Raw genomic sequence first — 12,609 nt, forward strand, 5'->3', positions numbered from 1 at the left:
TTGGCTATTCTGCTATTCCCCCCTAAACCAGGACCAGAATAAGGACTAATGCTGTAATCTCAGAAGACTTTACATTGTCCGTAGGACTATGCTGGATGCCCCTTGTTGCACAATCATTTGCCAAAGAGAATGACCCAATGGCATGCTTCGAAAAAGAAGGGCACAGAATTATCAATACAACACATAAGAAAGATGTACACGTCATGACATACTACTTACTGTAAATTAAAGAGATTGGGAGACAACCTGAGGTAGTTCAAAGAGGCGACAGAGTTTGGAAATAAACTGGAGCAAGTCCAAGCCACTGACAGACTCCACTTCAGAGGAGGACGAAGAAGTTAGACTTCGTTATCACTGAGCCAAGATCAGATATGTAGGAACTGATCCGAGCAGAGGCATGGATTTGACTTTTAAAAGTAATGATAGTATGGTGCATGCTCCCTCTTTCAATGATGGACAATATTTCTTCCGTATTTATGATACTTCATAGATTTTTATATCTTTTCATTAGCATTCCTTTTTGGATTCACTATTCAGTTATTCAGAAAGCACACATCCGTCTGTTTAGAATTGATTTGGGACAACGGACAACCCATAGTTAAACGTGGACTTCTAACTCTACCATTGGTCGGGGGAAGGCTCTCGGTGGCACAATGAAGCTATGCTTCGGTATGGGTCACTGAAGACCAGGTTCCCCAAATCAGCTTCTATCGACGGGGCGTAATAAGTGGTTCACTTGCAACAAGATTAATGTACGGAACTTGGCAGGATGGGGTCCGGAAAAAAATGGTAGCGAAAGGTGGGGTGCAACTGGCATTCTCCACACATCACCATCGCTACAGAGAAGGATTTACTGGACAGGATGGGTATTCCGAACATTCAGAGATCTCTTTCAAGATGACAGATTTCTGAGTCGCGGGTGGTTCAAAGTAGGAGCAAGGGATTAGTGATGTGCCTGAAAGAACTAAAACAGTGAGCTATTACAGACTCTTGTGCAATATGTCTCGCCTGTTTCAGGGTTCTTTGCCCACTCTACATCTTTTAAAGCAGTGGGCAGAGTCATCACTTGTAGAATAAGGGCAGGAGGGCATTTTACTCTACCCAGAAATGCACTGAAAGACACGTGGACGCCGGCTGCAAGATTTACCATGAATTAAATACTTGACACTGATTGACAGTACCTATGTGATCAAACAAACGGCTTCGCATAATTACAGGCACAAACTACTTCAGGTCACGTGCCTGTATCAGGTATACCACATTCAGAAAAGGCTAAAATAAATTTATTCGGGCACTGTAGACTGTTTGCAGATGCAGACTGTAGGCATCTTGCACCGGACTGTCTAATGATACAACATTGGCATGTGTGAATAATTCCATAATCTAGTTTTTCCCAGTTGAGGACTGAGATCTTGCATCCTTTGGGGACTGAGACCGTGCAGTGATCTCACTGCCATTATTCCATAAACAAAAGTATCACTCACAGCGAAAGGCTCAATGTGTTGCCTTGCACAGAGCACCCATATTTACAGTCGTTGAGCAACGCTACACCAAAGCCATGTTCTGACAGATCCATCCATCGATGACCCCACACCTGCAGAGAAACAAACACCACTGGATCACTGGGTTGGCACAAAATCTGAAAACCTCACTACATAATTTTTCACAAAGCATTTTTGACTCACACAGGTTCTTAAGTATTTTAAAGATATTGCACATTTCAGAGACAAACTAAACTTGTAGTGACAAGAACATTTTCAGTTGTGAACCTTTTTCGTTTTTCTCTTTCTCCGTCTTTCCTATACGTGTCTTTTGCTCGCAGCAAATGCTCGAGGCAGAAAAAATAAGTGCCGGCCACCCCGGCTAAAATTAAGCACTGCTTGCCTGCCTCCCATTTGTCACTCAGTCTTTTGATGGGGCACCTCTGAAGGATTATAATATATTGTACCCTGAGCTATAAAGACACCCTAGGCAAGGACTAGGGGAGAGAGAGACCAGAACAGAGGGCATGGAATGAACGATGACTCCATTGTTAGTTCTTTCGACACTACAAGCAGCCACTACAGGCACAGATTGATATTCATGGTGGACCCAGCTCCCTGGTCTACGACGGCTAAGGGAACTGGTATAGTGCTTAAGCCTTGTATTGCCGTCTTTGCAGTGCTTAAAATCTTCTACTGCAAAGACGACTAGCCTGTCTCTCAGTAATCTGCGAGCCACAACTCAAAATGTTTCTATGCTGGAGTGGCTCTACTTTCCATCCTGGTTGCACCCGACCCTTCATTATTGGCACAAATCCTCTTACAGGCTGCACATCCCACCACTGGACAGGAAGCATGCCAACTGATTTTACTTTTTAAGGTACTATTGCAGATGCACTGCGTGTATTGGATGACCTGGCATAATAATACCTGGGAACTTGTGTTCTACTTCCACCAGACTCCCATTTTATGTCCACAGGAATGTAAAGAATTGGGTGCACCCATATATTTTTAACTTCCTCTTCCTCCCCATCATTAGTGCAGTAAATGCTTCTTTCGCACTGTCTGGATTGTTCTAACTAGCTGCACTGCATACTTATTGTGGTATGGCCAAATGACTTTCTTCCATTTTACAGGCCCCTGATCTGAACTGCTGCCAACGTACCCTATGTTCACACTCTCGGGCTTGCCTGGGTCTACCATAGTCATCGAACCTACACAGCACTACCTACGCTGACCCAACCCCGAGTAGGGCTAATCAGCGGAAGGAGGGGCCTGTTATTCAACAGGTCAATCACAGTGATGACTCTTTGCAGATCGTGCTAACCCCAAGCAACATGCGATCAGCTTCATCTCATTGACTACAACTCACTGTATTGGCTCTAAAAAGAAATTCAAAACCCTCCTGTTGACCGAAACGCTGGTTTCAGTGAGAGGTCCTTGAATGGGATTCATGCACACAAACATCAAATCCTCTGGACACTTTGCAGCTTGAAATAGGGCAGATGCTTCTGAGTTCATGAACACTTGGAACATCCTCCCTTTGATCATCTGCACCAATATCAAGCACCTCATCTTACGTAAAACACTTAAAATCCTTTTTTTTATCCCACAAACACCCACTTTTCCAACCAGGAAGCTATTTGAGGGAATACATATTGAAGAACAACACTTTACAACACTGTGTACCCTGTGATTTACTCTAGGCAATAAAAGCACAGCTGAGCAACATATTCAAAACCTGACAAGAGTTTAAAAACAAAACATAGGGAATGGACTAAAAAAATAGAATAAACAAAATGCACAACACAATTAGAAGAGGGGGCAGAAGAAAAAAGTTTAGCCAAAAAATGAAGTCTCGGAATATCATTTTGGCTGACAAGCAAAAGCCTGAAAGTCCAAACAACAGAGCGCAAGAGAAACGAAAGACATCGCACGATTGCAGTGAAAAACGCAGAGGAGATTAGCCTTCCTGCATTTTTCAAAGAAAAGAGCAGAATGTGAAGATGTTGAGCAGTAATGACATGAGGACAGCAATGAGTAACACACAGCCACAGAAGGCAAAAAGAGATAGGAGGTCACAGGAGGAACAGGAAGACATGAGCGAAGTAAAAATAAGGAGGTGGCAAGCATAAAGGAAGTAAAAGAGGCAAAATGGAGGCCAAAAATGAATTCAAAAATAACAAACGTACCAACCGAAGATGACAGATACAGAGGGGTTAAAAGAAGCAAGAGGAAGATACCAAAAGAACCCAAATAAATGAAATCCCTAACTCACTCCCAACCCACAGAATAGAAAGGTAAACGTAGCTCATGTTAAATGAACTGACAAACTAAAAGCAGTGGGCTAGCACAAAAAAAGAGCAACATGGAAAAATCCCACAAACAACAGAAATACGTGGGTGGGGTGCGGGTGGGGAGGAGAGCTCTGACATCTGGGCCCCAAGCCGCACCTCACCGTCGCTCCTGCACTCTTAGCCTGCACTGCGGGCACCTGAGGGCACAGGCTCTGAAGATATAATCTGTGGCTGTTTCTGGAGCCAGTGTGCAGTACAGGTCGGATGCGGCTGAACTCTGGCAACACCCAAGATGGCGTGTGCTTTGCTGGCAGTGGCTACGATGCTGCCTCCTTTCTGCTCCTCTCCCCTCCCCGACCTGGGGGAGAGTTGCGCTGGGGCCTGTGGATCCCCAGAACGGCCCTGCCTGCTCATCTCTGTACTCGGGCACTCAGCCAGCACTGGGAGGAACATCAGCCCTGATTGCTGGGGGTGACTTGCTGTGTACCAGACTTTTGTGCCTGCACGGGACGCCCCTGTAATTTGCTGATGCGGTTGCGGGGGCTGGTGAGCGCTGACTGTTACTTCCCTGCTGGAGCCCATGATGACAACCTTGCTGCCTCTTCTTTATGCCACATGGAACCATACCCCTTCCTGCAATCATGGGATTCTTCGGCGACCAGTGCGCGATGGTCACTGTCTGGTGTGTATGGGCACTCTGGAGTGGTCCTGGGGAGGCGGATGTTGTCATAGGACTCTTACCATGGGGGTAAGAATGCTTCGTTTAGAGCGGCAGCACCACCGCGTGTGGGTGACTGAGGAAGTCTCACACCAAATGAAAGCTGTCATGTTCAATAACAGAGTATCTTTCTTCATTTTCAGTTAGTGAACAAGAGGCAAATGCAATCACACACTCCTTTCCATATGAGTCGGCTTGCATGAGCACAGCTCCTATATCTTTGTTGCTTGTATCAGCTGTTACAATACACTGCAAATTGAGATCAAACCTTTAAAGGGCTGGTGCCCTTATAACATCATCTTTGATCATAGTAAAAGCTTCTTGGCACTCTTCCATCAACTCAAATACCACTTTGTTTTTTAATAATTGCCTGATGGGATATGTTTCACTGACAAAATTTTGTACATACTTAGCATAAAAGTCTGCTAAACCTAAACATGCCCTTACATCATCCTTGTTGGTGGGAATTGGTGCTCCTCTTATGGCTTCCATCATATCTGTTTTAGGCTCAATTTCTTTTACACTTATCTCATGACCCAAATACAAAACTTTATTTCTCGCAACTTTGCATTTGGAATAGTCAGCCGTGAGACCTTTCTTATTGATAGTTTCCGAAACCTTTTCTAATTTAGCATCATGTTCCAATTTTGATCTACCCATGACAAGTATATAGTCTTGAAAAAACATAACATTTTGTATACCCTTAAATAATTTGAACATTAACCTTTGAAACATGGTCGCTGCAGACTCCAATCCAAACGGTACTCTTGAAAATTGGTAGCAGCCAAATGGAGTAATAAATGCAGTGAGGCTGCGACTATCTGGATGTAAAGACACTTGATGGTAAGCTGAGGTTAGGTCGATCGTGGTGAACCAATTCATGCCTTTTGTGAGCGCAATCATCTCGTTAATTTTTGGTTAGGGAAATTGGTCCACCAGTATATTTTTATTTAAATCTTGCAGATCTACACATAGCCTCAACTTGTCATTGGCCTTCTTCACCACTACCAACGGAGCAACCAAATCAGATGCCTCAATCTGTTCGATGATGCCTGCCTGCAGTAATTTCTCTAACTCCTTGCTTACTTCAGTTTTAATTCCCATGGGAATATTTCTTGCTTTGTGTGCAAACAGTATAGCATCATCTTTCAATACAATTCTATGTTGGAACCCAGTTAACCTTCCAATTTCACCTGAAAACACCATAGGATACTTTAGTTTGATCTTTTCTTCATCCACAATTTCTTTCTGTACCACAGAAACAGGTTCAGCGTTATTAGGATTCAGAATAATTCCTCGTTTACATTGGTCCCACCACCCTAAAACTGATGGCCCGACTTTGAAACATATAATTTACACTCTGCTTCTCTGGTTTTAAACACACAACACACTCTTCTTTACCCTAATATGTCTATAGGTTCTCCCGTAAAACATTTTGAGGAAATGTCTGAAGGCTCAAACTTGTTTCCCAATTTGGGTTCAGGTTTATTCAGCCACCCTGCTTGGTTGATGATAGTAAATGGTGAGCCGGAATCCACTATGACAGTAACTATCATTCCTTCTATGGACAGGTCACACTTAGGTTTTTTCCTTGGCGTATGAGAATGATCCAAATCCGACTGATCTCTAATATTGAACACACACATATTATCCTCTGAAACTGGAGATTCTGAGCCCTCCAATAATTTTATAGATGTTTCTTTCCTCTTTTTGCGTATTTTCACAAAATGACCTATGATTCCACATCTTGAGCACTTCAGGTTATATGCTGGACACTTCTTGTCATTCACATAATGGCCAGAAAAACCACATCTATAACATTTCACAGTGGATTTATATATTTCGTTTTTCTTTAATAGTTGTCCGCCAGACTTGTCTTGTAGCGTAATATTGTCTTGTAAACTTGTTATATTTTTTTTAACCACCTTTAATTTTGTTAATCCGTTCTTTATCCTCAGTCTCCTTTCTGTCGTAAGGCAGCACTGCTTGCGCACACCTGCCCGTAAGCTATGCTTTTTTCACTACCTCCACAACTTCTGATAATGATGCCTCTTCCTTTAGCCCAAAGGCAATCTTGTATAGAAGGATTGGCAGCATGAATTACAATTTGGTCCCTAATCATTTCATCATGTAGAGTCCCAAAACGACACGTCAACGCTAAATTCTTTAAGGCAGATACGTAATCTTCAATTGATTCTTCCTTCAATTGTTTCTATGATAAAATGTATATCTATCAATTCCAATGCATACTGTCAGCGCATAATATTTGTCAAGGTCATCAACTGCATTTGTAAAAACATCACCTTGACCCTCTGGTCTTGGTTTCTATTCTATACGATTGTAGATTTTTAAACCTCGAGGACCTAAACAATGTAAAATAATTTTCTTTTACTTTGCAGGTGTGAACTCGTCTTCTTCATCACATGTAACAATATAATTTAGAAAATATTCTTTCCACTACTGCCATTTAATAGCGTCGTCCCCTGCAACAGATTGGAATGGTTGTGGAGGTAGTAAGTTTAAAGAACCATTGGAACCCATTAATGTGGTAAAAATATAGCACACTTAATACTTTATTGTAGAACAAATGGTGATTGGATTCAAAATTCACTTGTTTGTCTTTAAAAGCAACCTTTTTTCCAACAGGGAGAAGAGAGAACATTTTTATTTTTTTATTTTGCTATATACTCGCTTCCCTTACAAATATCTTTCCCAAATCCAATAACATGGAATCGAGTATAGGCTTATGAATTCATTCAATCTGCAAACTGGAAACTAAAATGTCTGCAAGATGTGACAACGCATCGTTGACGATATGAAGCATGCGTATGATTGATGCACGAAGCATACACGGTCAGCATGCTAGTTCTTAAAATGGCTGCATGTTGTGAAACGTCTTACATAATTGACGTGCATGACGTATGAACGACACGATGCAAAGAACTACAGAGCATACGTGCGAGAGACGCTTAATCGTCGTTTCAGTGCAGACAAACGTTGCAAAGTTTCCTTCTTTTGCTCTCCTCCTTTGTTAAGAAGACGCTCCAAATCTTCTTTTAAATCCATTTATTGAAACAGGTAACATCAATACAGCCTGACTCCATCAAGATCTGTCTCCTCCGTCTCCTCTTCCTTAAATGTCCTGCACACTCCACATTCTCATTCAATTACGTGGGTGCCACACATTCTAATTCCCCCAAGTATACACAAAACTACCATGTACATAACAACAAGGCTAAGATCAGCGAGGCTGTTGATGAAGTGGCACACAGCATATGATGGCTGGCTGGAGTGCCCTCATGCACTCCCCTTATGCCTACGTGGTGTTTATATAACAAAACGTGTTCTGAGAACAGGCCTGACGTGACGGTATGTCCATGGTTAGAAGGCTGACTCAGTAACTCTTAGAGTGGCAATACTGGGTAAACTATTGCGTACAAATGCATGCGCGTACTGCAGCTCGGAAAATTATGGATAGATTTCTGGACCTGGCCTTGATTCTTGTTCGCAGACAATTAACTATGAGCTGAAAATCAGCCCGGGGTCTGGATGTGTACACATGGGGATTGGAACTGGTGAAGTGGGTGGAGAGAGAGAGAGAAGCAATTTATAGGTAGGATGCCAAAGGAGTACGGAAAGTACCAATTTTGCCTGCATGGGATACTATATTGATGGCCTGTTCCCAGGTGGACCACGGGGGTCATCTTACTGCAGATGAACCCCTAGCGGATGCCCCCTCGCCCACTGCTACACCACTGGGTGAGGTCTTATCTCTAGGGAAGCATCTTTGAGGGCTCCTGGGTTTCGTAGCATGCCTGGCTTGCTTCCATGTGTGTGTAGGTTTCTGACTGGATCAACGGGCGTCTGGACTGCAGAGTTGGAGTGTAGTGTGATGGCTCTCTAGGTGTGCATGTTCCTTGCCTGCAGGGATCCCACCATATTTCCCACCATGCCCTTTCTTTGCTATTTTGGTTCGAATATTACTGGCCCATCATCTCAAAGTGTATTCTGCTGTTGCTTCAAGCTCTGCCTGCTAGTTACTTTGTATGGTTTCTTGTTTTGTTTGTTTAAAATGCTAATAAAAAAAATATTTTTTTAGAAAGAATGACATAAATCTTTTCATTCATTCATAGCACTTCATAATTGATTGGCTGCTTGCTAACAATGTATTGCCTGACGATACTACGACCCACACTTCAATGTTGATCAGTTACTGAAATCTGGAAATGTGCAACTGATCTGCTCTGTCGGCATTTAAACCTTTGCACTGCAGGTAATAGTTATTTTAGCAGTTACACCCAGTATTAAAGCATTAAAGCCATCAGCCTCTGCAGATATTCTAATCAGAGCCAGACACCATGGAATGCAACAGACATATCATAGAGCAATCCTAGTCATGTCCCTCAGTTCTGCTGTTTGGTACCTAAAATATGCACAGCAGAGCCCTCCAAGTATGCATTCCTAATTCTATACCTTATGCCAGACTTGAAACCTGCTTAAGTTTTCTCTAGGTGAAAATAGTTCTGACTTGATTTATTTTCTCAACAGTCTAGATTGTGTGACTCTATGAAACCTTCTTTTGGAGTATGAAATTTATTTTTTCAAAGTTATGCACAAACAAGCACTATGTTATCCTTCTTCAACAGGGTTTGCACTCTGTAAAATCACAAATAAACACATGAAGGACCTAAAGTAAGAGAGAATTAAATGGTTTAGGACAAGATTTATATATCACTAGGCTACTACAGACAAAAAGTAAATGACCTGACACAAAGAACTGCATGTCTAGATCTGTTGCTCTATTATATCTTCTACCCTCAACTTACCTCAAACCGTGCCCAGTCCCAGGAGGTGTTCCAGTGTGTTGGACGCTGTAGGTGCCCAAACTGAATCTCATAAGTGGCGTTGGTGCTTCTGACCTTCACAGGGAACTGCACCTTCAGAAACTTGTGGGACTCATTCCAGTCCACCTATGGGAGACAAAAAATCATACAATTATTTTGTTTTAGAAGACGTTGGGAGGGATACTGCTCTGCTACATTATGATAATCCAGCGAGAATAAGAAGTAAAGACCTAAAAAAAAAAAAGAGTGCAAATGTAATGGCCAAAAAACCTAAACAAACCTCTGTCTGGCATCTTACAAATGGGCACTCAGCATCCAGAATTAACTCTTGGCGAATGAGGCTCTTATTACTGATCTGCACAGAGAATTTTACACTTCCCCGAAGGCCTCCAGTACAAACTATCTCCAGGGGGCTGAGAATGGTTGTGATAGATGTTCTGAAAGAAGACAAAAAAGTGCTTTATTAAAAGGTGAAACAGGCTTAATGTGCACATGCTCACTCAGGCCTAAATTCTTTTTGTGAGATGGAACCACATCATCTAACTTCTAAGCAATGCCTGTCACTAATGGTATCTTTTAAATACTGTCCTCTTTCAGGACAAGTCCCTCACCTCCTACCCTTGCTGAGGGTATGTGGCAGAAGGGAAGCTTATTCAGTGTTCCACTTGGGCTACTTAGGATCCAAAATTAGAAAACCAGAATTGTAATGCCACAGATATACAGGAAAACAAGAAGTCTACCTCGACATGAACAATAAATGCCACTGACTGAGCATGACTCAGTACGCCTTGATCTCCTAGGTCTTGCACGCTGCTCCCCCACTGCAGATCCCATAGTGCAGAGGCACTGTCGCGGTCCTCCAGCTACCCCAGTACTGCTGTTTGAGCCCAGGTCACCCTTTGGTGTACTCTTTTGAATAATAATTGCTTTTTTGCCGGTCTGCTGTGCTAGAAATAACATTGGGTAAAAAGCTACTTTTTGTGGTGTAACTGCTTGACATTGCGTGTGACTCTGCCTGATTGCCTGGATGTGCGTTGACACTTCGTGTTCGTTTTACTGCTTATACCACTGTAATACGCTCTGTAATTAGTCTGTTTTTCTGGGATTGTTTTTGCATGTGCTGTTTTCCTGTTCACTCTGTTTTTTCCAACTGCCCATGCCCCCCTACCCTCCTGCCTCCTGGACAGCACCCCCCCACCTCCCAGGATAACTTAATTGAGGCACAGTGCTGGCACGCCACCTGTGTGCCAAAGTCAAGCCTGTCTGCAACTGGACCACACCCAGCACTAGGAACCCTAGCCCCCTACACTCCACAGGTACTCTGCACTCTGGATCCTGCAGGCAACAACAACTGCTGCATCATCACGCTCTACAGTGGGACCTTTCACCTGTATCCACTGCCGATTCACCGCCAACCCAACAACGATCACCACCACATCAAACAACGCCACATCAACCCCGGAAGCTGGCACCCCACCGCTTCAACTCAACTGACTCCTGAGCAATGCCAGATTACTCTGCAAACATGCCACCAAAATCTGGGATATCATCTCCACCATCACCCCTAACGTGACCTTCATCACGGAGACCTGGCTCACCCCCACATCAGCCCCAGACATCACCAGGGCAACTCCCAGCGGCTGCAAGATGAAACACTGTGACCGCGCCAACTGACACGGAGGGGGCATCGCCATTGTACACAAGGAATCACTCACCTGCACCATCACCAGCAACAACGCCACACAGGTTATGGAACACATGAATCTCCAGTTTCGCACCAACACAAAAACCACCATCAAAGGCACACTTGCATACAGACCATTAGGACCACAAACCAGCCTCAGTGATGCCATTGTCGAATTCATCACCGCGCTCGCTGTTGAATCCAAACACTATCTTCCTGGGAGACCTCAACTTCCACGCGACACCAATACCACAACCTCTTGGAAAGACTAGACAATGTCGGCTTCAAGCAGATAGTCACCGACCTAACACACACAAAGTAGGACACACGCAAGACCCCAAATTCATGTCCAGCAACAGAATCAGGCACAGCCCTACCTCGGAACTCACATGGACGGACCACTCCATCTTACACTTCACCCTCACCGGTCAGCCACGCACCACCCCCAACCAACACAGTTTCTCCCTACAGCAGCTGGACAAGGTAACTCAGCAGCAATAGATCGATGCCCTCAGCACCACTCAGCCCAACAAAACCACCAACCTAGTCCAGAGAGTAGAGAATTTCGACACCTGGATCACCAGCACGGCCATCCAAGTTACTCCCATCAAACCAGTCAAAACGCACAGATCCACCAAACGAGGCAGTTGGTACATGCCAGACATCAGAGCATCAAAATACAAGTGTAAACAACTGGGAAGAAGTTGGTGAACCAGCAGAAACTATACTGACCGAGCAGCCTCTAAATAAGCCCTCAACGACTACCACCACCAGCTCAAAGCCGCAAAAAAGGAGGACCTGACCCACCGGATCGAGACCAGCTCCAACCAAACCAAGGACCTCTTCACCTTTGTCAGAAAATTCACCTGCCCATCAGCCACACAGAACTTGATCCCTTTCTCACAGGATCTCTGCAACATCCTTGTCACCCACTTCCACAACAAGATAGCAACTATTTACAGAAACTTCGAACCCCAACCTTCAGTAATTCCTCAACCACAACCACCAACCACCTGCTCACCGCTAAGGACACCAACAAGAACCACCCTGATGAACTCTATCCACTCAAGAGCACCCACTGACCCATGCCCCTATCGACTCTTCAACCTCTGAAGCAACAAGATCAGCCACCAGCTCACCGCCACCCTCAATCCCTATATAACTACAGCCACCTTTCCCCAAACATGGAAACAGGCAAAGGTGAGACCCCCTCAAGAAACCTTTGGCTGACCTCAGTGAGCTCCAGAAATACTGTCCCATCTCTCTCCTCCTGTTGCCCGCCAAAGGCCTGGAGAAGGTCACCAACCTCCAACTCAATGATCATCTGGAAAGAAACAAACAGCTGGACCTATCTCAATCAGGCTTCAGAACCAATCACAGCAACAAGACAGCCCTGATCACCACAACAGATGACATCTAAGCCCTACTTGACAGAGGAGAGTCAGCTACCCTCATCCTCCTGGACCTCTCTGTAGCCTTCAACACTGTCTCCCACCACACACTCATCAATGGATGATGCCAGATTGGAATCACCAACAATGCGCTCAGATGGATGCATCCTTCCTCACAGGAAGCATTCAGAAAG

At 44.0% G+C, this 12,609-nt stretch overlaps 1 protein-coding gene across 1 annotated transcript in view; it reads right to left on the reverse strand.

Annotated features, from left to right (window-relative positions):
* Nucleotides 1–12,609, reverse strand: part of MAN2C1 (mannosidase alpha class 2C member 1) — a 290,720-nt gene that overhangs the window by 39,116 nt on the left and 238,995 nt on the right. The window contains exons 20-22 of the mRNA XM_069222163.1: nt 9,621–9,777; nt 9,323–9,466; nt 1,485–1,594 (exon numbers count right to left, since the gene is read on the reverse strand). Of these exons, the coding sequence (XP_069078264.1) occupies nt 1,485–1,594; nt 9,323–9,466; nt 9,621–9,777 (411 nt within the window). The remainder of the gene's footprint in view (nt 1–1,484; nt 1,595–9,322; nt 9,467–9,620; nt 9,778–12,609) is intronic.

The sequence above is a fragment of the Pleurodeles waltl genome, chromosome 3_1, assembly GCF_031143425.1.
Source record: "Pleurodeles waltl isolate 20211129_DDA chromosome 3_1, aPleWal1.hap1.20221129, whole genome shotgun sequence".
Lineage (NCBI taxonomy): Eukaryota > Metazoa > Chordata > Amphibia > Caudata > Salamandridae > Pleurodeles > Pleurodeles waltl.